Below are 24,301 nucleotides of genomic sequence, written 5' to 3' on the forward strand. Positions count from 1 at the left end.
TTCCCCTCTAAAGTGGGTGAGTGAGCTGTCCTCCCCCTACCATCCTTACAACACACCCGGGGATGTTTCGAGAACACAGGGTGTGCCCTTCGGGACCTATGGGAATAAACAAAGAATCCATCAAGTTGATTCTCATTACTATGACTTGATGTTGTCCTGAGGGGCATAATGTAAATTCTGCAGGTTTAGCTTAAAAATGGCTATGTTAGGCCAGAACCAGGAGACCCTTTCTTCTTGGATCTGAGTTTTCTTCCCTTGTGAAGAGGCAAACACAAATTCTCTGAACTTCTCTAAAGGCACTTGCTGACCAGGTGGGCTTGGGAGTCTTAGCGGTTTCACAGAATAGCTGCAGGAGGGCCTAGGCTGGGAGGGCCAGTGGGATTCTGATTTAAGGGGAGCTTCTGGGGGCAAGTCCTATTACTAGATTCCTTCTAGGCAGTGGCTTCAATACTATACTTAAGAATCACAACGTACACTAAGAAATTAAATGTTCATATATTCCTCCATATAAGTATGCATAAAACTGCAAGAAGAGTTTTATGAAGCCATATTACTTTTTATACATGTGTTGCTTCTGGTAGTTTTGATTTATTCTTTTCTAGGTTTTTTTTTTTTTTAATGCTTGTTGCAACTTATTAAACTGATTTATAGTAAACTACAATCTGCAGTTTGAAAACTGCTCCAGGAGATGGAAAGTCAGCTGATTTTCAATGAGATACCAACTCACACCTGTCAGAATGGCTAAAATTAAATACACAAGAAAAAACAGGGGTTGGCAGGGATGTAGAGAAAGGGGAACCCTCTTGCACTGTTGGTGGGAATGCAAACTGGTGCAGTCACTCTGGAGAACAGTTTGGAGGTTCCTCAAAAAGTTAAAAATCAATCTGGCAATTGCACTACTAGGTATTTAGTAAAAGGATACAAAAATTTGAATTTGAAAGATTTGAAGGGGTACATGCACCCCGATGTTTATAGTAGCATTATCAACAATAGCCAAACTATGGAGAGAGCCCAAATGTCCATTGACTGATGAATGAATAAAGAAGATGTCATATATATATATATACATATATATATATATATATATATATATATATATATATATATATAATGGAATATTACTCAGCCATCAAAAAGAATGAAATCTTGCCATTTGCAATGATGTGGATGGAGCTAGAGTGTATTATGCTAAGTGAAATGAGTCAGTCAGAGAAAGACAAATTCCATATGATCCCATTCATATGTGGAATTTAAGAAAGAAAACAAATGAACATATGGGAAGGAGGAAAAGAAAAAAAAGGAGAGAGGGAAACAAGCCATAAGTGACTCTTAATGCTAGAAAACTGAGGGTTGATGGAGGGAAGTGGGTGGGCTAGATGGGTGATGGGTATTAAAGAGGGCACTTGTTGTGATGAGCATTGGGTGTTGTATATAAGTGATGAATCACTGAATTCTACTCCAGAAACCAATATGGCACTGTATATTAACTAATAAAATTTAAATAAAAGAAAAAAAAAGGAAGTCGGCTGGTTTTATGCTGAGGTCTGGATTCAGATGTGGATAACTTGCCCCAACAAGCTTGGGTTTTCCTGCCTTGAGGTTGGGCCTTCACAGAGCATGCTTTGGGGCTGGGAAGTCCTTGCCGAGCCCATGAGTGCTTGTTCCAGGAAGCACACAGCCTTCTCCAGTGTCCATGGCTCCTGGCATGGGAGTGAACACTAGCCTGTTTCTAGAGTGGAGGAGAAGGCTTGCATACTCTCTACAAGCATGCAGCCAGGCCAGTGAGAACTGCGGGTAAGGCTGCTGGTATGAGTTGCTGGCTGAGTTCTCCTGCCTGGGGACACAGTCTTGCAGAGAGCAGCCTGGTGGCCCCCCTCCCACCCCTGACTGGCGTCCACTGGACATTCACAGCGAGGGAGAGGGGCCAGGAGCAAAGGGGACAACAACCCTTACCACTTAACAACATGGAAGCAGGGTTACCCATCATGGCAACTAGAGCTGTGCTTTATTCAGTGGCCCAAACACAGGGACATCAGGGCCATTCAGGGGTAGCTTGGAGACTGCACACCCAGAGCTGCCATCTGCCAGACCCACCCAGGACGATGCTCAGTTTTGGGCTCTCTAATACCTGAGTGTGGCTGTAAGTCAGAGCATGTAGGGGGACCCAGGGATGTCCCTCCACACCCTGTCCCTGTTCCATCATAAGCCCTGCCTAACACATCCTTCTTTACAGTGAAGCTCAACATCCAGGTCCTAAAGGAAGAAGCCTTTACCACCTGGAAAAGGTGAGACTCTACCAGGTGGCAGGAGTATTTCAGAGTATAGGCTGTTGTGGGAAGGGCTTCCACAGAGTCCACAAAAGAGCAAATAAATATTCACATACAGACCTGTGAGGCTGCTGGGATTTGGGGTCAAGTGGACTTTCGCTTTCCATTATTTACTCTTTTGTACTGATGGAACTTTTCTAAGGAGCATGTATTGCTTTTGTCCTTTAGAAAAACAAAACTAAAGGTTTAAACTAAGGAGACTGTCAAGAGCCTTAGGGCCCTTGTCCCCCTGATATCCTACACAAGGACAGGCCTTAAAACACAATGGTGGGTGTGGCCAGCAGGAGGGCTGGGGCAAACACCGCTCTGCCATGTGTTATCTGGGTCTCCCTCCCGCTCTGGCAAATCATGTCCCTCCCTGGGCCCAGGACCATCTTCTGTGATCAGGGTCGATGCTGTCCAGTTATGACAGGGGTTCGGAGCACCCAGTGAGATGATAAATATGAGATGCCCAGTTAGGTGCTATACAAAGTTAGAGTTACTATTATGACTTTCCACCTGCCATCATAGTCCCACCCCTGGGCACCTGCCTCTCACCTAGAGGACGCTGCCAGTGCTCCCTGGGTGAAGATGCAGTGTGGCGGCCCCAAGATTCCTCACTCTGCCCAGTGTCTGTTCTGGCAGCAGCTTTGACCTCCATCTCTGGGTCTCCAGCTCTGGCCAGAACTTGCTGCTCAACTGTGCTGAGGTTCTGCAGAATGTCCTGGGAAAACCAGGGCTGTGTCACTCTCTCGGTCATGAGTGTTCTTCTTGGTTCAGGCAATTTCCAGAAGTGGGTGAGGGGGGGCCCCCGTTCCCTGGGAGGGTGGGGATGATGGTGGCTTGGTTGTCTGGGAATTGCAGCTGACCTTGAGGCCCTGGAGCTGCTGGCTGGCGCCCCTGTAGAAGGCCAGTGCATCCCTCCTATGCTTGCTCAGCTGGGCCGCCATGTGCAGGCTCTGGTCCTCGAGCTTGTCGTAGAGAGTACGGATGCTGAAGTCCTCCAGGGTCTTCACAGGGAGTGGCTCTCCTGCAGGAAGAGGGCTTGGCATGAGCCTGTGGGATGGAGGAGGAAGCAGAGCCTGGTGGGCCTGTGGGTGCGGGCTCTACAGCTCTCTCCTTCCCTCTGGGGTTTAGCAGGCAGGTATGCAAGGACTGAGGGGAGCAGAGAAAGCATGCACGGGGGGGTGGGGTGGGGGGGGTGGGGGTTGGTTAGTGCTGGCAGGAAGGGCAGGGGTTAGGCTTGACGGGAGCTGGAGGAGGCGGGAGACCTTCCCAGCAGCAGGTAGCAGCGGCTGTGGAGAGAACCTCTTCTGTGTGGGTGTGACAGACAAGGCGCCCTACAGCCTCTGTCCATTGGGCCTGGTGTCACATCAGAGTTGGGTGGTGGGCACTGCCTCCCTGCTTTGCTGAGGGTGGGTCTCCCTGGCCTCGACAAGATGGCAGCCTCCTGAGGAGGCTGTTTGCTGGGTCCTGCAGGCCACGTCCGGCTGAGTAACCTCTGCCCCCCTTCCCCCTGCCTGAGTTCATCTCACTGTCCTCATGTCCCCATAACCACTCTGTGCTCACCTTCAACAGCTCTTGCCCCACCTGTCCCCACTGCTCTGTGGACTCCTGTTCAGCCTCAGGTGTCCCACAGTGCCTAGCGGACAGCAGAGGCTCACTAAGTACTTGTCTGCCTGAGGTGCCTCCTCTAGGCTTCAGGGCTAGAACCCCAGTGGGGTTCTCGCACTCCCTGTAGGAGCGTCCCTTGGCCGAGGCTCTTAAACCCCTTGACCTCCTTCTCCCTCAAACCCACTCTGCTCTGCTAGGACACATGTGAGTGAAGGGGGCACCTTTCCAACTGTCTTTCCCTGTGGAGCCAGGTCTTGCAGGAAGGAGGAAGAAAGAAGGAAGGTGGTGTGAGGGCCCGCGCTGGCCTAGGGCTTGCTGAGAGAGTGGCCTGCAGGAGTGTGAACATGGAGCTGAGTGAGTGTCCACTGCCAACCCTACACTACTCTTTCCCAGGCCTGATGGGTGCAAGAGGGGAGAGGGCAGTCTCATTCATGCTGGCAAAGTGAGGCAGGAGTTCTCGTTCAGGGTAACAAACCTGGGCCCGGCCCCTGCACAGCCAGCTTTGCCTTCCTTTCCTTTCTTTGTAGCCCAGGTGGGGTCTGTCCCTGAGCTACCAGCTGTTCAGGTGGGAAGGGGGTGGGAAAGCAGCTTTTCAGATTAGAGAGCTCTCGCTTCAAGCCCAGCAGCACCGACTCTCTAAAAATTGCCACTTGGGGATCTCAGGGAAGCCACTCACATTTCCTTGAGCCTCAGTCTCTTTGTCTATAAAATGGGGATGGTACAACACCTGAAAACACCCACTTCTACGTGTTTGATTGTGATGGTCAGATGGACAGCATGAAGTGTCTTATAAATCATCAATGCTGTAGAAATATGAGATATTATCTAGAGTGTGTACCTGGGGTGCAGGTTTGGGTGGAGGGCAGGAGAAGAGGAGAAGGAGGGTTGTTGCACACAAGTGTGGTACCTGTGCCCCAGGTAATGGCTTTCTCCTTGGAATCAGCTCCTTCCCCAGAGCCCCGAGGACTAAGGTCTTCATGGGACAGAAGGCTGGAAAGAAGCACCCACACTCAGGTGGCATAGGGCTCACATGGACCGGGAGTGCCAGTGATGAACATCACAGGTCAGCGTAGGAAGGCATTCTTTCCTGAGTCTCCAGGGCCAGGACTGGGGTCATGAGTGTGGGCAGGGCCAGGGTGGGGATGGCCATGGCCCCTAGGCCGGGAAAGGAGTGAAGGGTAGAAGGGGACTCACCTGTCTCTGAGGGGCACACACTCAGTGGGCACATGAGGCTCTCCAAGACCCCTCCACTGGGGCCTCCAAGCCCTCGCAGGGCAGGCCTGGGCCAGCGGGGGTCTCAGTACGAGGCCGAGTCCTGTCAGCAGCATGGTTGCTAAGCCAATAGCCAGTAGCACTCCTGCAAGGTCAGGGGAGAGGGGCAGGGGCCACGTGATGACGACCACTCAGAGCATCTGCAGGCTTTATGCCTCAGCCACTGCAGGGCCGCCTTCTCTCTGCCCTCCTGAGCAGGGGGCCATGACAGACCCACTGTCTGAGGCTCAGCCTGGAAAGCTCAGTGAGATTACTTAAAGACAAGCAAGAAAGAAGATGGATGGAAAGCTCACGGAGAAGGTTAGAAGAGGTATCTCTGTGAGCCTATGACTCTACTCAGGGGCCCCTATTCACCATGAGACCCTGTTCATAAGGACAGGTCCCAAAACTGAGGGGCTTGGGAGGCAGGGAGAAAGGGGACCCCAAGAAGGAAATACAATTTTCTTTACCTGGCAAATGAAGCCCTAGTTCAGGGACAAGGTGGTCCTCATGCCCATCTGTAGTCTTTGGGGCTATGCCCAGAATAACAGATAGGCCTGGACACACACTTGAAGGTCCTGCTGGGCAAGGCTTCTCCCATTCCCCCCTCTAGGTCCTGGCTACTCTGGTCAAGGGTCAGTACCTGTGATCACTACCCAGTCTGGGCCCAGGTTTGGCAGCCTGTGCCTGAGGACCCCGTGCCTGGTAAGCTGATATGGGGAGGAGGGCTGTACGGGGGATAGACCGGGATCGCAGGCCACTCCTTTCTTCTTCACCAACACCACGATGATGCTTTCAGGCAGCCCGTTGTCTCGAAACACATATGTGCCTGGATCTAGGAACTGGTGGGCAAACCTGGGGGATAAAGGGCCAAAATATGGGGAGAGTCAGCTTTGCTGAGCTGTTCATACCAGGCTAACTGTGAGTGACTTTGACCTGTGGCAGGACCCCTCCCCATGCACAGAAATAATGTGGCCCAAGGAAGCTGTCCATGACTCCCAAACCCCTCCCCTCCATGTACTCAGGAGGCCTCACCTGCCCTTGGTCTCTTCTGGCCTTACCTCCCACATGGTTGGCAGCTTCCCATACTCCTCTGGTCCTCCTGGTGCCTCCCCAGCTGTGACCTACACGTGAGGAACCATGGGCCCTCCAAGTTCCCAGGCAGCTTAGCTGAGATTACCTTGAGAAGTTGAGATGAGTCTCTTGTACCAGGTGGCTGAGTCTCCTGAAAGCCCCAAAGTCCCAGCGGGGGTTGCTGTTGAACAGATGCTGCATCTGGTACACAGGATAGTGACTGGCTGAGCGATCTGGAGAATGAACCAGGGGTGGGGCTGGCTTCCGGGGCCTTCTCAGCCCCAGCCCTGGGCACCTCACTTCCTGGCAGCTCAGTGTCTGTCCTCAGGAGAGTGAGCAAACTGAGAAGACATGTTTTCAATGAAATGACATGTTTTATCCTTTAATGTATATAATAAGAATGCATTTAATAACCTTGGTGCCAGGGCAAGACCCTTTTCCCCCGCAGCCTGCGAAGTGAGCGCACCAGCACATTGTGGAAACACTGTGAACAGAGGTCCCCAAGCCCCCATGCCCTTCGTGGGAGACCACAGCTAGATGCCCTGGCACTCTCAGAGGTGGGACCTGTTCAACTTTGTAGCCCTGACAAGCAGCGTGCACGGAGCGGGCATGCAGCAGGCACTCAATACGTGCTGTGGGATGGCTGAGAGAATGAGCAGCTACGGGGGTAGACGGGGAGTCCGGCAGAAACAGGCAGGCCGAGCCAGGCCATTCCTTCTGCACAGGAGGTCTTTCCCATGCACAGGTGTCAGTTCTTCCCAAGCACTCCCTTCCCCCCGGAAAGATGGGGCTCTGATCTCACCTCCCCCGCTGTGTGGAGAAGGGGGAATGCAACGGCGTTCACTCCACACATGGAAATACCAAGGCTTAGAAAGGACAGAGGTTGCCCAGATGCCAGTGGATTTATGGGAGACCTGGCCTGGAAACCAGGGCACAAATGTCTGGAGTTCCTCTTCCAGGATTTATTTCCCCCTTTGATGCTCATCGCCTCAGCACTGCTTTGTGGGGAGGACCTTTGGTAGTTTCGTGGCACGTGAAACCAAACACTTCATCTCTTTCTACCTGGGCCAAGGCATCATTCTTCTGTTTAAATCAGGTTAAAAGCATGGCTGTGCCACACACCCAGTGCAGCATAAATTCCAGATACCAGAGACTGATGTCTTCAGCATTGCCTGAGGGAGCACCTTAATCTTTGAACCTTTATTGTGTCCTTTGTACAGGGCATTATCTGTACTAATTTGTTGTGGTTATAAAACAATTAGCAAAACAGCTTATATTTGCATTTCTTTTCTTTTTTTTTCTTTTTTCTTTTTTTTTTGTTGAAGATTTTATTTATTTGAGAGAGAGAGAATGAGAGATAGAGAGAGAGCATGAGAGGGGGGAGGGTCAGAGGGAGAAGCAGACTCCCCACTGAGCAGGGAGCCTGATGCGGGACTCGATCCCGGGACTCCAGGATCATGACCTCAGCCGAAGGCAGTCGCTTAACCAACTGAGCCACCCAGGGGCCCTGCATTTATTTTCTATTCCATACCGCTCTGCCCCTTGTTTTTTCTCCTCAAAATCCATTCCTTAAAAAAAAAAAAATCTGTTGGAGAAAATAAAAAAAGCCAGCCTGGGGCTGGCTGCTCTCTTGCCTCTCTCATGTCTTTCAAGCTGCAGACCTGTCCCTGTCTCAGCCCAGCCATTTAGTGTCCTGGGGCGTCTTAGTGGGATAGCACTGTACCATCTGTCATCTGTGTGTGAGCAGGTGGGCTGGGTGTCTGGGGAATGCCCATCCTTTCCAGAGCAGCGCCCTGGGGAAGTACCAGGCAGGGGAAGGGGAGGAAATTAAGGTCTACCGAGGGCCCAGACCATGCTCAATGCATGGGAGGTGGCACTGAGCCCAGAGGGGATGAGACCCTCTTCTATCAGTAAAGGCTGTCTCAGCGAGGAAAACTCCGTCTTGTTCTCTGAGGTTCCCAGGGATGGGAGTCACAGGGAGACAGGCTTCTGCTCATTGCAAGGAAAACAATTCTTATAAACCAAGGCATCTGAAGATGTCGGGGGCTGCCAGGAGGGGTTGAGGAGTCTGCCAAGGGGGGGCTTCAGGCCCTGGACGGATGACTGTGTGACACAGAACAGACACGCGGGAGGGCTGGCTTAGACCAGAAGTCACTGGGTGAGTCTCTGCCTCCACCAAGGCACAGCAGTCTGACCCTCCTGGGCTACAGGGAAGAGGTGCAGAATGTTGGAGCCGGAACATCTGCTCCGAGAAGCGAAGGGAGGCCCACAGTGAAGTGACCAATCAGGCTGAGAGCAGGCAGACAGCATAGACCTGTGACTTGCTACTTCAAAGGTGTGGTCTGTATGTGATGTCACTGGATAGCCAGGCAGGGGAGGGATGAGAGAGCCAGGGCCAGAGGGAGGGTCCAAGGTCCTGAAGTAGGGAACTTACTGTGGGGAAGAATATGAAGCTGGAAAAGAATCACATCCCCCTCTACCAGGCAGACCACTGGATTTGGAATATAGGGATGGATGCGGGGGTCATGAGGGGCAGAGTGCTCCGGTCCCGTAGTCCAATGGTGCCTTTGCAGCCAGGGTGTGGATACAGGTGGTCCTGGGAGAGTTTGGGGAAGGAAAGCTGAGGGAGCTGGGCTTGTCTGGAGATGTACACACACTCACCTACTGGCCCTATCCTGTCTCGGTTCCCTTTTAAGAGTAGTTTCAGCCCTTCTGGGGCCCTCGCCTCCCCAAGGACATGGCCTTCCATGGTCCCTGCCAGACTCTCACCTCCTGAGCACCAATACAGGGCTGAAAAACTTCTGAGGGACCACAGGTGGGGTCCCCAGCTTCCCATCCCTTGCTAGAAGAAGGCAGCCATGCCCCTCACCCTCCCACTCTCTGGGAAAGCCTGGGCTTGGTCCTCCTCCACTTACCAAGGAGGAAGGAGCCAAGCATGTCCACTCTGGAGACGACAAAGCCAAAGATGCCATGGGGGCCACATTGGACCAGATGGACCCTGGCGTTCCCTTGGAAGAACTGGTCTGGACCCAGAGTGCTCACTACTTCCTGAGAACATGCAGCACAGCATTATATACCAGGGGAGGACAGGAGGTGCGGAGAGCCTTGCAATGATGGATGGCCAGAAACCCAGACTGAGCCCTTTAGCACAGCCCCTGGTGATGCTGGGTTCAAGGATGCCCATTGTCAACCTCCATCAGGGCATGTCTCCTATCTCGCTGAAACTTGCCCAGGTGGTCTCCTATGCCCTGGGCTCCTCCTTATCTCCAGAACACACCCCTGACTCCATTCTGATCCTTGTACTGGGTCATTGTTTGCTCCTTTTCTCTCTACTTGCAAAATCCTACTAACAGAACAACTTCTTCAGAACACTTATCTTCCTATCACCCCAGATCTGCTCTCCAGTGCCACATCAGTGATCCTCCCTCCCCTTTCAATGGCAAACAGACAGCCACCTAGAACCTTCTGGTAGGCAAACATCCAGGGTGAGCCAGACCTGCTCTGCGTCCAAGCCCTGGTCCTCTGCCCCTTGGACCCTGATGAAACGCCGACGCCCTGAAGAAAGCCACAGCCCACATCATGGTGGCCAAGAGAGGGCTCTGCTCTCTGACCAGAGGTCTGGGCTGGGATGAGAGGCTCAGGCTCAGTTCCAGCAGGGCTCACACCATTTTTGTCACCATAGTGAGTGCGTTCATGCCCCTGGGCCTCACTTCACACTTATGCAAAGCCAAGCTGATGCTTTCTCAGCTCCCTTCTGGCATTCAAACCAGATGATTGACATTAGCATCAAAAGAAATACCACTTATTACTTCCATTCTGCCTTTTCCTCCAGCCTACAGAATGGAAATTCATGCAGATAGCAACAGACTAGGAAAGACTGGTTATCAAATGCACTTTTCCTTCTGCTGCCTGGTTTCTGCCATCAGAGTGCCTGGGAGGCTCTTTCTCCCTTGTCCTCAGCCGACAGAGGCTGCCCTTCCAACCCAGCCCTTCCCTGAGCTGGGCTTACCCTCTGGTCGCTGTCTCCCACCTCACTCTTCACACTGAGGATCAGCTCCCTGCTGGAACCCCAGGCCAGGGAAAGTTGGGGGGCCCTGGCCAGACACTGGGCATCACAGAGCTCTTCTGCTGAGACATACGCCTGGCACTGGCAGCTGTGGGAGAGGAGAATATGGGAGGTCTGGCCTGGTGGGCGTGGAGCCGCTGCCCACTCCTGACACCCCTATGCTAGTACAGGTCCCTTCAGAAGGATATGAGGTGTCTATGCTTCCTAAGAAGTGACTGCACTTTGAATGGAGGTCCATGATGACTCATTCAAATGCACTCTCTTAGCCCCTGCTTCTGTACCAGCCTGAGCATCTCCCAAAATGGGAGCAGGGCTTGGGACAAATCCTAGTTGAGAGGCTCAGAATTTTTGTTTTGGGTGCCCTGCTGAGGCAAGAGTGAGGAGAGAGAATGTTGTTCAGCCTGGAATACTCTATTCAGCGGACCTCCCAGCACAGTGGCTCCCCAGCCCTGCCTGCTGGGGGAGACTCTGTTCAGTCCACAAGTCAAGTGGAAGACTGGAGTGTCAGATAAAATTGGAATCCTTCTTGGCTTGGCATCTAGTCAGGGTCACTCCTAGCAGTTGGCTCAGGGACCTGGGGTGTTGAGCTCACTCTGCCTTGCTGCAGCACCTCCTCAGCTCTGGGTTGCCTGATCTGGCTGGTGTTGGCCTAGCTCCCCCTCTTGGGAAATGCTGACAGGGCAGCTTCTGGAAGGGCTTGTATTTGGCTCAGTCTCCCATCAGGGCTGGATCCTGCCCAACTCTTCTGGGCTCTCTAGGGACAGTTAGGACCAGTCAGATGATGGTGGATTCTTTTTGTTTTCAGCAGCTTTTCATTACTCACATGCCCAGTTCAGCACTGAGCTCTCCACCCACTGGGTGACAGAAGGAGGAGCAGTCATGCAGTTGGGGGGACACACACTTGCGCGTGGCAGCCAGGCGAACTTCTCCAGCCCAGCAGCGCTCTGCCACCTGTGGGAGGATATAGAAGAGTCCTGGCTCTGGCACCCCCTGCTGGCCCAGGCACTCTCAGCATCAGAGAACATTCCAGAGACATGGTGGGGCCTCTGGGGAACCAAGCTCCTCTGAGAGGTCACTTAGTCAGGGCCCTAAGACTGGGGTTAGGCTTGAGGATAGAGGGAACCCACATAAGTAATAGGAGACAAGTTTGCTGACTAGGGGAGATAGTTGGGAGGTCTAGCTTTGGGGAGACTGGATCCTTTATAATGAATGCTGAAGTTCTGTGGGTCTATGATAAGGAGAAGTGTGTCTTGCCAGGTGAGCTCTCTGAGGTCTTCTCATTTGTATAGGAGGTAATCCACCCAGCACAATGGACTGAACATTAACCAGATAGCCAACGAAAAGTGGCTGGCATGCAGAGGGACCCAAACATGCTACCTCTCCTCACTCTCCTCAAACCTTCCTTTTTTGAGGCCAAGGTGTTACCTGGGGCTGACAGTCCTCATCACTGTTGCTTTCCTCACTTTCCAGGCCCCTCTTGCTGTAGGACTCATGTCCTGCCTGGCAGATGCAGGAACCATCCGACTTCTGGAAGACCCTGTTCAGGCCCCGACACGTGCAGTGGGAGGCACCTGGGGATAGAGAAGTCCCATAGTCCATCACAGGCACCTAATACTGAGCCAGAGACATGAGTAAATTCTCTGTCCCTGTCCATAGGGAGTTTGTGATCCTGGTGGGCAGATCAGACACCCACCTTTACCAAAGTACTGATCTTAGGAGTCTGTGGGGATTGAATGAGATCTTCTGAGTCAATGACTCTCAACCCTGACTTTGCATTAGATTCATCTGAGAAGCTTTTAAAAAATATTGATGTTCAAGTCTTCTTTAGGCAAATTATATAGAAACCTCTGAGGTGAAGCCAGAACATCTACTTTTTAAAAGTCCCTTGGGTGCTTTAATGTGTAGCTGTGGCTGAGAATTACTGATGTAGTTGAAAGCACTTGACACCTCATGGAATGGAAAGTGTTGTTCCTATTCTCTGTCACACAAAGCCATGTGGGGCCAGTCCTCAAGAACTGGCACAGGCCTCTGTCTCTAGACAATAGAGAGAGAGCTGCAGAGACTGAAGGCCTCTCAAGGAGCTTGAAGGATGATCTGGATTGGATGGACAGAGCCAAGAGAACAAGAATTCTCAGCTGAGAAGAAGGTGATGAGTGGGGAAAGTTCAGGTATTATTTGGGAGACTGAAGGCATCTAGGTGATTATTCTTCTGGGAGAGCCAGTTGGGGGAGAGGTAGAGATTGGGACCTTGTAGTTGACTAGGGTTCACTGCAATTCCAGCTTGTTTGCCCCTGTTGGAACTGTCATCTGCTCAGGGAGAATAAAAAACTCATTTAAAGTTTAGCCCTTGTCTGCTTCCTGCAGATAATCACTCACATGTATGGTGTGCACAGTAGCCAAAAGAACTCAGCAGAACTTGTTGAATGGACTGAAAGTTGACATCTTTTGCTAATGTGGTGATATTCTTTCCTCAAATGAATTTAGGGACCATTAATAAGAGAAATAATTATTTCTACTGTAGAGAAGGAAGGGAATTAATACTGAAGTGACACAGAGAACTCTCATGAGTCAGGTTCTAGATGGTGAAGCCCTCTCTAATATCCTGAACTCCAGTATATTCTTTGGCTCATCTAGACCAGCTCCCTGCTGAGACCCTGGGACTCTTCCATATCTCATTGTCCAGAGCACTGGGCTTCCACCTGGTTCCACAGGGGAGCCTTGGGGACTTCTTGGATAAAGGAGTGACTCAATGGGAGCAGTTGTGAGACCTCAACCTTTGTTTGATCTGCACTACTCTGCTTTTACATGTTTCACATTAGTTTCCTAAATGTGAAATATTTTGAAAAAGTGTTCTGTTGCCAAAGAATACTTTGGACAAAAGTCTGAACTCTTAGTCTGGCATCCATGACTATAGAAATAACCACAGATCTATATTAAAAGAATCATTGTTTAATATCTTCCCCCAACCATCTCAACCCAACAAGATTTTACTCATCTTCAAGTTCCTGTTTAAATACAACCTTTTTATATGTCAGCTAATTGAACATAATAAATAATAAAAAAATAAAATAATAAAATAAATGCTTATAAAATTATTTAAAAAAATAAAGTAAATACAACCTCTCCATGGAATATTACTCAGCCATCAAAAAGAATGAAATGTTGCCATTTGCAATGATGTGGATGGAGCTAGAGTGTATTATGCTAAGCAAAATAAGTCAGTCAGAGAAAGACAAATACCGTTATGATTTCACTCATTTGTGGAATTTAAGAAAGAAAACAGATGAACACAGGGGAAAGAGGAAAATAAAAGAGAGGGAGGCAAACTATAAGAGACTCTTAACTATAAAGAACAAACTTTAGGGTTGATAGAGTGGAAGTGGGGGGGCTAAATGGGTGATGGGTATTAAGGGGGGCACTTGTTGTACGGAAGTGATGAATCACTAAATTCTACTCCTGAAACTAATATTATACTATATGTTAACCAAGTAGAATTTAAACAAAAACTTGAAGCAAACAAACAAAAATGTATATGATGTATCTATTTTACAGGGTTTTTTTTGAGACTCTGGATAAGATGGAATCATCTGTTTAAAGCATCTAGCCTAGCTCTTGAAGTACCTGCAAGCATAGAAGGCATTAGTTCCTTTCCTCACTTTACTTTTCCAAAATTGACAAAATAGATGTCTTTCCTGACAATGGTTTTCATACATTTATCCATATCTGCTCTTTCAACCTCAGGAACTTCCCTTCAACTCACCTCGGAGTTTACTGTTCCTATTCTCTGATGTGAATTGCCCCTAGTGTATTAGAGGAACCAAGAATATTTGTGAAATTAGCTTTTCAGAAAGAAGCATAAAAATCAAGGGCAATCTAGAAATTTTGTTTTATTATGTTTTGTAATGGCTAGAAAATGTTGCTTGGATCACTGCAAATGGCATGATAAACTTTCCATTGTTTTTTGTTTTAAATAAACATGCATCAAGCCTCAAAAAAAATTTACAACCTTTCCCATAAGTCTCCCTGATCCTACAATTTCTTCCTATATTGAACCATCCAGACTTCTTTGTTTTTTTCTTGTGGCACTTGACACTTCTGCCAATTTGTTATATATTCTTTTCTTCCTTCCTATTGCACTTGTCTTCATATCTTCCATAGTGTCTTTGTGGCACTAACAATAGTTGGAGGTTAGTGTTTGTGAGCTAACCTCTAAAATAAATGAACTAAAAATCTCCCTACCTCATCCCAAAAGGGAAAGAGGCAGTTTACAAAAGTGCATATACTTACAAGACTTTTTTCTACCTTTGGCAATGGCAGAGTACCTTATTTTAGGCCAATCTTCCTATGACATATAACTAGAAAGACCAGAAAAATATAAAAAACATCTGTTTGAAGGAGTGAAGAACTTAACTGAGGACTTACGGTGAAAAAAATCTTGGAGACAGTGGAAATCCAGAGGGGTGAGCCCCACATTTGGCACCACATTTTCCCGAAAGGTATTTACCTCTTCAAAGGTGCCATTGAGAGGCTGAAGCATAGTTTCAGGTTGTCTCATAAAGGCTAAGGGGACAAAAATTGGGCCCACCAAGAATAAGGGTCTCTGACAAACATCACAGGCTTGTAGGTTGGACCAATGAAGGGCTACACCTTAGTGTGGCTTGACTATAAGGAAACTAACTTTCTCAAAACCTGGAGCCTAGCACTGATTTTCTGAATCCCTGATGAACTGAGGTGATTTGTTCCTACTATAAACGCTTTCCAGAAAGAAAGTAATTCTTCTATGGAGGAAGGTAACAACATCCAGAATTTCAGATTTTCTCCACAATTTTCACTCACAATGTGTAGCATTCAATAAAACCAAAACAAAACAAAACAAAATAAATAAAACAAAAACCAGGCATGCAAAAAAGCAAGAATATTTAAGAAATCAAAGGAGAGAGAGGACAAAAAACAAAACAAAACAAAACAAAACAAAACAAACCCAGACACTAGCTACAGGTTCTTATGAGATCCAAATATTGGAGTTTTAAGACATGACATGTACTTTAAACTGATTAGTATGTTTGATAAATCAAAGGACAAGATCAAAGAAAAATTTCAACAGGTAATTATAAAAGACTAATATAAATTCTAGGCCTGAAAGATTCAATAGCAAAAACATCAAATATTGATAGGTGCATTTAATAGCAGATTGTAGGGAGCTGAAGAAAAATTAAATAAAGTGGAATATAGGTCTGAAAAAACTATCTAGATTGAATCTCAGAAAGAGAAAATAAAAGATGAAAAATGCAGAAAATAGTGCAAGAGACATGTATATGGTAAAAAGAGATAACATGTAATTGGAGAGTCAAGAGGAAAGAAGAGAGTAGAGCAGAAAAAATTTTAAAAATATAATGGCTGAGAATTTCACAAACTTGATGAAGTGCACCAAACTACAGATACAAGAAGTGCTGAAGAAACTCAAAGAAGAAAAATACAAAGAAAAACTATAGGAAGAGAACTATAGTTATGTTCCCCAAAACTGAAGACAATGAGGAAATCTTAAAAGTACCAGAGAAAAAGGATATTTACCTCCTAAGAGCAAATATAAGACTTATGTAACACTTCTCAACAAAAATAACAAAAGGCAGAGGCCATGGAAGTATCTTTGAAATGCTAAAAGAAAACAACTATCAAGCTAGATTTCTGTGCTTAGCTAAAATATGTTTCAAGGATGAACTGAAAAAAGAAAATTTTAGATAAACAAAACACTGGAAGATGAAATTTTAAAAACCTAACAGCTTTTGCAATAACTTCAAAAATTAGTAACTTCAGGCATATCTTAGAGATATTGTGGGTTCAGTTCTAGACCACCACAATAAAACAAATATTGCAATAAAGCAATGCAAAAAAGTAAATAAAGCAATTCAAATGGATTTTTTGGTTTCCCAGTGCATATAAAAGTTATGTTTATACTATACTGTAGTCTATTAAGTGTTAATAGCATTATGTCCAAAAAAACAATGTATACGCCTTAATTAAAAATACTTTATTGCTAAAAGATGCTAATCATAATCTGAGCTTTCGGCAAGTCATAATCACTGATCACAGATCATAACAAATATAGTATTAAAGAAGAAGTTTGAAATATTGAGAAAATTACCAAAACGTGACCCAGAGACATGAAGCGAGCAAATGCTGTTGGAAAAATGGTGCTGATAGTCTTGCTCCATGCAGGGTTGCCACAGACCTTCAATCTGTAAAAAATGCGGTATCTGCAAAGCTCAATAAAGAGAAGCACAATAAAATAAGGTATGCCTGTACCTAGTAATGAGATGTATACAAGGGCTCTACCCAGAAATAAAAATAAAACAAAAATCTTGTAAGAGTAAAGAAGACATAAATAAAAGGAAAGCTAAGCCATGTTCAAGGACTAGAAGACTCAATATAATAAAGATTGCCATTTCTCTCTGAAAGGATTTGTTGTTTCTATGCAATCCAATAAAAATTCCAGCAAGTATCTTTGTAGATATGATCCGATTATATAGAAATCAAGGGCCACAAGAGCTAAGACAATCTTAAAAAGAACAAAGCTGGAAAACATAGACTATTGATATTAAGGTTTATTATAAAACTACAATGATTAGGACAATGATTACTACAAGGATAGGAAAAAAGACGAATAGACAGAATAGAGATTCATAAACAGACCCACATGTATATGGGATGTTAGGTCAATGACAAACATGAGTGATCTTTCAACAAAGGCACCATGCCAATTGGATATCTGTTTGGGAAAAATGAATTTTGACCCTAAACTCACACCCTATGCAATAAATCAACAAAACTTTTAGAAAATAAAATGGGAGAATATATTAACTGGAGTGAGAGTTCTTCTTGTAGAAGTTGAGAAGGCTAATCAGAACACAAGCCTGAAGAGAATGTTGGCTTATTCCAAAATTTGACCTAGAGGTGATCAAGGCCCATGTTATGGGCTCAGTTGTGTCCCCCCAAATTCTTATGTTGAAGTCTGAACTCCCAGTACCTCAGAGTGTGACTGTATTTGGGGATGAGGCCTTTAAAAAGGTGATTAAGTTAAAATGAGGCCATTAGGGTGACACCAATCCAATCTGACTGGTGTATTTGCAAGAGGAAATTTGGACACACAAGAGAGATACCAGGGATGCTTGCACACAGAGAAAAGGTCTTGTGAGGACACACAGAGAGGGCAGTCATCTGAAAGCAAAGGAGAGAGGCCTCAAAAGAAGGTAAATCTGCCAACACCTTAATCTTGGACTTCTAGCCTCCAGAACTGTGAGAAAATAAAATTTTATCATTTAAGCCACCAAGTTTCTGTATTTTGTTATGCAGCCCAAGAAGAGTAATATAGCCCCAGGGTTCTATGGGACAGAGAATGCTTGCAATAACTTCAGCCTGAAAAAAATTAAAGTAGTGTAACCTAAAGGTCATCTCACCACAAAAATTATAATCACATGCCCATAAAAGGTGTAACTCTAATTCCCTCATAATCATTCCAAGATAAAGCAGTTAAAATATATTTCTCAATAACTAAAGCAACTGGCTGTACTAGGTTGTTACGTACAAGCCAGTGAAATGCAATTTAGACAACACAACCATTGGGACCTGTTTCACTCAGCTCCTGATCTTTAAGTTCTGGGGCAAGGGTTGGCCACTGGATTCAGGGCTTGGTCACCTAAGAGAGAGAATGCCTTAACCAGAGATAAGAAATGATGGTAGAATCCCTGTAAACCTCAAATCACACCATTTGAAGGTGGCATGGCATGGTGGTTAAGAACAGGAATGTGGGAGTCAGCCACACTGGGTTAAAATCCTGGTTCTGCCACTAACTCTCAGACCGTGGACAAGTTATTTAAACTCTCTGCAGTTAGTTGGTGTGTTTATAAAACAGGGATGATAGTAACTGTGCCTATTTCAGAGAGTTGGTATAAGGATCACGAGGATTGATATTAGGGTGGCACTTGCAACGGCAGCTGGCATACGGTAGGTGCTCTTTTCAGTGGAGATCTGGGGTCAGTCCTCATTAGGGAGCAGGGCTGGAGGGAGCCCCCACTGAGGCTAAATACGTATGATTCGAACAACTTAAATTTCCTGCTGTTGGATTATCCGGTTGGTTTCCTGCTTGCACTGTGGACCACGCACAAGTAGTTCGCAGAGCAAAAACCCCGAGGAGCCCACCTCTGAAATGAGGAGAGGGCAAGGGGATCAGCAAGGAGCCGGGGGCCACAGCCGAGTCCTGGCTTTATGCGTCCGTGCCTGATCCCGCGGCACAGATTCTAAGACGCGGGCGGGCCCGAGAAAACGGGGTGCGGCTGCCGCAGTCTTCGGGAGCAAGCAGGGCCATCAGAGCCCTCCGCCGGTCTCCGTGCCAGGTGCCGGCTCCTGCATTAGGCGAGTCATCTGGGGCAAGTCGCGGGACCTGTCCGAGCTTGTTTCCTCACATTCACTCATCTGCTTGTTGAAGTCAAGGCACAAACGCATTTGATCCGTGCACACACACCACGCCCATACGGTGGGAGTCACGGGGTCGCCCATTTTCTCACATACTGCAGCTTTCATGAAACAACTACAATTGGTAGTAATGTGGTTTTCTGAAACCTTAACACTGTTGATCCTCAAAACTTCAGGGGACAGGAGAAATGGTGTGTTTGGAACCCAGAGCTGGAGACAAGGACGATTAGCCAGTGGCGGGGGGGGGGGCGGGGCACAAGTGGACACTCACCAGGTGGAGAGAAAGCAGAGCTCCCACAGGGGAGGCAGGCAGCCTGGCCAGGCTGCGCACCGAAGGTGCCTGCGGGGCATGGCGAGCACTCTCCGGCTGCCCCCGCCTGGCTGCTCTTTCTAAATGTTCCCGATGGGCAGGGCCTGGGGCTGGGGGTCCCGGCTGGACAGTAGTGCCCCACCGGGCAGGGCTGGCTGTGGTAACTCTCTGTTCCTGGAGGGAAACAGAGGGGGAATTCTGAGCCATGACTCTAGCGGAGGCGCAGACAGAAATGGCAGAGTCCGAGGGAAGAATGAGCTTGCCGGTAGGATTCAGGTGGGGTAGGGAGTGGGAGGGGAGATAGCAAAGCAAATACTGTTAGGGAAGAATCTAGATTGTAAGTAGGACAGTGGAGTCTCTGTGCTTTATGGTATTTACCCTCCCCCCCCACCCCCCCAGCGACAGTCCCTTTGGCCTTCTGGGCACTGCACAACACACTTCCCGGCATACCCAGCATTGCTAACACATCCGGCAGTAGGCTGTCCTGTTTTCCAGGACAGGCTCCAACATGCTCATTGTATGATGTGATGCACAGCTGATAATTTTTAGGTCTTTTAAACCTAACATCAAGACAGGTGTGGTCCCTACTTTCTCTGAATCTTCTTTCACCTGTGTGTCCCCCCCCCCCCCCCCCCACTGTTGGGTCTTTCTCAATCAGGTGGCTGGCCTAGCTGGGAAAAATTATAGGCCTTTTCCCCGGCACGCTCCTAGGGACTCTGTGGGTCCTCCCCACCTGCCACCTCCAACCTCCTCACTGGGCTCTGCCCAATTTCAAGGCCCCAGCCCCCATCTCCTGCTCACACCCAGGCTTCCCAAACTCACCGTGGTGGCAGCTGAATCCAGAGGGGCAGGGCTGGCAGGCCTGGGCATCCAGGGCCCGGCTGCGGTAGGTGCCTGCTTCACAGAGGCGGCAGCGAGTCTCCTTGGAGACCCTAAGGCCAGTCCCATTCAGGGCCTCGGAGCCCCCAGGGCATGCACGTGGATGGGCGCTGCCCGGGGGGCAGTAATAGGGAAACACACAGCTGCACAGAGACACAGAGCCCCAGACTCTAGGTTCATGTTGATAGGGTCTGTGTGTGCTTTGATAATGCTCTCAGCTCACTAGCAGGGTCCCCCGCCCCCTTCCACATGCCCCACGCTTGGGCCTTAAGCTGGCTAGGGGAGGGGCAGCTCTGATATCGTCCCCAACAGGGGGCTATGGGCTGGCCTTATGTCTGATGAGGCCTAAGTAGGTCAAGGTGTCTTCCTGGAGGAGGCTGAGCCATGTCTAGGTGGCCGGGCCACTGGGCAGTGTCCAGGCCTGTGCTCTCTGCCCACCTCACCCTGGGCAACGGAACACGTGGGACACATCTGATCGGCTCCGGTGCGGGGACACAGTCAGGAGTTAGGGGAGTGTCAGTCCTGGACACAGGATTGAGGTTGCCAGGCGAAGTACACTGCGTCCAGTCAAATTTGAATTTTAGATAAACAAGGAGCAATTAACAATGAATACACAATAAGTACTACCACATATTGCATGGGCCGTACTTATACTAAAACTTTGTTGTTTACCTGAAATTCATACTTAACTGGGTTTTTAGTTGCTAAATCTGGCCACCCCACACAGAATGGCCTTGGAAACTAAAGAAGGGCATCTCGGTGGGGTTTGCTTTCTCACCCTCCCTTCCCTGGGACAGAGTCAGGGATTGGAGCCCTCGAACACCCTAGCTGGGAAGCCCAAGCAAAGGGTTTCCACTACTCGCCTCTGGGCCCTGCTGTTTTGACCTGCATCGTTTGGGACTCAGCGGCTTGACTCCTCCCCGGAGAGCCCAGAGGCTGAGACACAGGGGGAGCCCCCATACACAGACAGGGGAGGGTACTCACAGCTGCCCTGGGCCAGTGTAGATGGAGGAACCGGCAGGGCAGGCATAGCCCCCGGGGCAAAGTGGGGGGACCCCCGTCTGGGGCCCGCAGTAGGAGCCAGCCCTGCATGTGACCTCAGCCACAGCCCCTGAGAGAGACAGAGCAGACCAAGGCACCTTGGTCTTGGGGGGAATCCAGGTGGTGTGGACCCAACTGAGACCGAGTGGGCCCTGGGGCACTGGGCAAGCAGGTGGCCATACCATGCCTGCATGAAGTGCCCTGTGCTGACACGGCCTGCCTGAGCACCTGGCTTAAGCCTCAGGGGTGAGGGCACAAGGGACGGACGGGGGCAAGGAGTCTCAGCCCTCACGCCCCCGGGGACAGCTGTGCGGCAAGCAGTGCCCACCAGGTAACTGGGGCTGGGGAGGGACAGTTAGGGCAGGCAGTCTCACCTGCAGGGCATTCCGATCCAGCTCTGCAGGGGATCGCAAACACATCTGCATGAGCCCTCAGCTCAGCCTGGGGGCAGTAGTGGCCAGGGGGACAGAGCTCACAGTCTTCTTGTGATGATGCCCCTGGCTTTGTCCGAAAGGTGCCAGGTGGGCAGGGAAAGGCACCCTGATCACCTGGACACCAGTAGCCTGGAGGACACGGGTGGCTTCTGAAGGAAGAGAGACCTGGGGGCAAAAACAGCAGGCATGGCCATGGGACCCCGGAAAACCTCAGCTCTCCTCCACAGAGGTCTCAGCATCCAGCCTAGGGTTAACCTCTTACCTGGGGACCGGCAGTGGTACCCGGGAGGGCAAGGGAGGCACTCTGCCAGACTCTGGCCTCCTTCTGCCGCCAGATAGGTGTGCTCAGGGCAGGCCTGGGGGCTTCCTGGGCTGGTCTCATTCCCTCCAGGGCAGTAGTGGCCAGGAGGGCAGGGGCGGGTGCTCGGGTCCCCTGGAGAGCAAAGGTTGTGCTCACTTCCCATCCTCTCTTCCCGCCCAGAGGGCCTCCCTCTGTCCTTCTTGGGACCACTGCCCTCCTGGCTGCAGGGCAGGTAGCTTACCGGCTTTGCACCAGCGGCCAGCAGGGCAAGGCCCACATTCTTCTTGCTGCTTGGCTCCGGGGGCAGCCGCCACAGTGTGAGGTGGGCACAAGGTGGGTTCTCCACTGCCCTCTGGGCAGTAAAAACCTGAAGCATAGGGTTCACGTTGGATCTTGTGGAAGCCAGGTAGGCTGCTCTGCCATGGCAGGTCGGGAACAGCACGTATCCAGGGGTGGCCTGGGGGATTCTACTAGCCCAAGAGTTGAGAGGTCTGGATGCCAGTCCCGGCTCCACTTGCTTTTATGTTTGTCAAATCAGTAACCTTCTGAATTGCATTAGGTGTATATTCATATTACATACGTCTGATGTATGTAACTATATACACGTGCATATGCACATACATATTAGATGCACAGCGCTGGGGCTCAACTCCTTTTTATGATTTTTTTAAGTAAGTTCTATGACCAACATGAGGTTTGAACTCACAACCCTGCAATCAAGAGTCACAGGCTCTACTGACTGAGCCAGTCAGGTGTGAGCATCAACTATTTTTAGGGTCTGTTTCTGACCAAAACAAGAAATCCTTTGCCCGGGTGGGTGCTGTGGGAGCAGCTGAGCAACCTTGCTCTCTGCCTCTTTCACACTCCAAGGGCAAGAAACAGGGGTGGTTACCTGGTGGGCACTGCTTGGCGCACAGCTGTCCCCGGGGGCATGAGGGCTGAGACTCCCTGGGACCTCGTGTCGTCAGTTCGGAGGTCCCAGGAGGACAGAAATAACCAGCAGGACACTTCCCCCACACCTGTCCACCTCTAATGCACAGAGAGGGGAGAAGAGTGAGATCAGGGCGGAGGGGCTGATCCAAGCCCAGTGCCCCAGCACCAGAGGGGATCCAGGCCCTTGTCTCAGACAGTTTCATTGTGACCCACAGCGTGAAAGGCTTTTGACCTCTCTCCCAGGGGAACACATGGATATATCCACGTATACGAGAGAAACAAGATGTGATACTTCACCCAGCAATAAAACAGGGCGTGAGGCTCAGACCCAGGGGTGCTGGGCATAGTGCAGGGTTGGAAGCTCCACCCCTGTGCATCCTTCAGGAAACGATGGATTCCTGGGTATCTACTCCACCGACTTTGTGGAGCTCGGTGGCTAAAGGGCCGGTCTCAGGGCTGCGAAGAGCAGGACAAGCCCCTCCTGGAGGAACTTGGTGGCCCTGCTGCACTCACTGTGAAGCTGAGGAGGAAGAGGACAGGCAGCTGGTCTATGCTCCCTGCATTGCCCCCAGGTAGTGCTGGCAACCTGCCAGGTCCCTGGACCTGAGCGCTAGAGCTGCCGGTCTGATCTCCAGCTCTGCAGCAGAAAGCAAGCTAGACCTAAGGAAGAACTTCCTGAGTATGGGGAGACAATCCTCCAGAAAGAGCATCTGAGGAACTCTCCACTATCACCTTTCAAGTAGAAAATAATCTGCTTTGAGGCAGGCTCACCTCTGCATGAAACAGAGCAATTCTCCTTTTGACGATTCATCTTCCCAGTCCCAGGAAGTTGGAGGTGTGTGTTTTCAGCAAATGTTGGGAGCTTTCTCTGGACCAGAGACCCCCAGTGTGCTTTCCTTTGGTATGGCTACTCTGGGGCAGTTGGGCTGAGGGCTACTTTGAGGGCTGGGCCTGTCCCCAGGTCTTAGGGGAGGCTGTGGAACCCCCACCGCCCCATGCAGCCCTAGAGCCTCTGAGTCCTGAATCCCAAGTACAGCGGTCTTCCAGTGGCTTCTACTGCTACAGTGAGAATACAGGTCTTACTCATACCAAGTAGGTGTAGGACATTCAGGTAGAATTTGGGTGTCCTGAGCCCTGCTCTCTGATTATTCTGTTAATAGGCACCATATTTATTGTCTTTCTAGCTCCAACAATTACAAAAGCTGTTCACATTGTAGAAGATTCAGAAGTAGACGTAGAAGAAAGGATTGTTCCTCTTTTCCCCTGAGTGTATGTGCAGAACTCTGGTATTCACTGGAGGCACAAAAAATTTTGCCTGTAAGGAACTTTCCCATGTTTTTAGGCAGGGACTGAGCAGAGCTATTTGTATTTCATATTGACCCTCCCTCAATTTGAATGTATTCATTATTATTTTTTTAAAAAATCTCAGTCTACGCCCATTGTCCCAGCTCTCCACCTAATTGTCAGGTTTCCCTGTTCAGGCCTGTGTGGCTAGGTGGGGTTCTTCTTACAGCTGGCCCCGACCCCTCACACCTTAGCTGCCCCACAAGCAGCGTGGGGGCCTCCGGGCAGGCCCATAGCCTGTTGGGCCTCTTGGCCCGGAGGGAGCACTTTGATGGCAGT

The 24,301-nt window shown here is 49.4% G+C and overlaps 1 protein-coding gene across 1 annotated transcript in view; it reads right to left on the bottom strand.

Moving 5' to 3' along the window:
* Window positions 1-24,301, bottom strand: part of LOC118538874 (uncharacterized) — a 40,262-nt gene that overhangs the window by 14,355 nt on the left and 1,606 nt on the right. Inside the window, exons 3-20 of the mRNA XM_078070019.1 lie at window positions 22,638-22,774; window positions 21,987-22,112; window positions 21,707-21,877; window positions 21,385-21,609; window positions 20,954-21,080; window positions 19,913-20,112; window positions 19,052-19,264; window positions 11,737-11,882; window positions 11,135-11,262; window positions 10,255-10,399; window positions 9,161-9,293; window positions 8,680-8,841; window positions 6,352-6,478; window positions 5,815-6,026; window positions 5,115-5,277; window positions 4,828-4,910; window positions 3,176-3,336; window positions 2,865-3,030 (exon numbers count right to left, since the gene is read on the bottom strand). Of these exons, the coding sequence (XP_077926145.1) occupies window positions 2,865-3,030; window positions 3,176-3,336; window positions 4,828-4,910; window positions 5,115-5,277; window positions 5,815-6,026; window positions 6,352-6,478; window positions 8,680-8,841; window positions 9,161-9,293; window positions 10,255-10,399; window positions 11,135-11,262; window positions 11,737-11,882; window positions 19,052-19,264; window positions 19,913-20,112; window positions 20,954-21,080; window positions 21,385-21,609; window positions 21,707-21,877; window positions 21,987-22,112; window positions 22,638-22,774 (2,825 nt within the window). The remainder of the gene's footprint in view (window positions 1-2,864; window positions 3,031-3,175; window positions 3,337-4,827; window positions 4,911-5,114; window positions 5,278-5,814; window positions 6,027-6,351; window positions 6,479-8,679; window positions 8,842-9,160; window positions 9,294-10,254; window positions 10,400-11,134; window positions 11,263-11,736; window positions 11,883-19,051; window positions 19,265-19,912; window positions 20,113-20,953; window positions 21,081-21,384; window positions 21,610-21,706; window positions 21,878-21,986; window positions 22,113-22,637; window positions 22,775-24,301) is intronic.

This window comes from Halichoerus grypus, chromosome 4, assembly GCF_964656455.1.
Source record: "Halichoerus grypus chromosome 4, mHalGry1.hap1.1, whole genome shotgun sequence".
NCBI lineage: Eukaryota > Metazoa > Chordata > Mammalia > Carnivora > Phocidae > Halichoerus > Halichoerus grypus.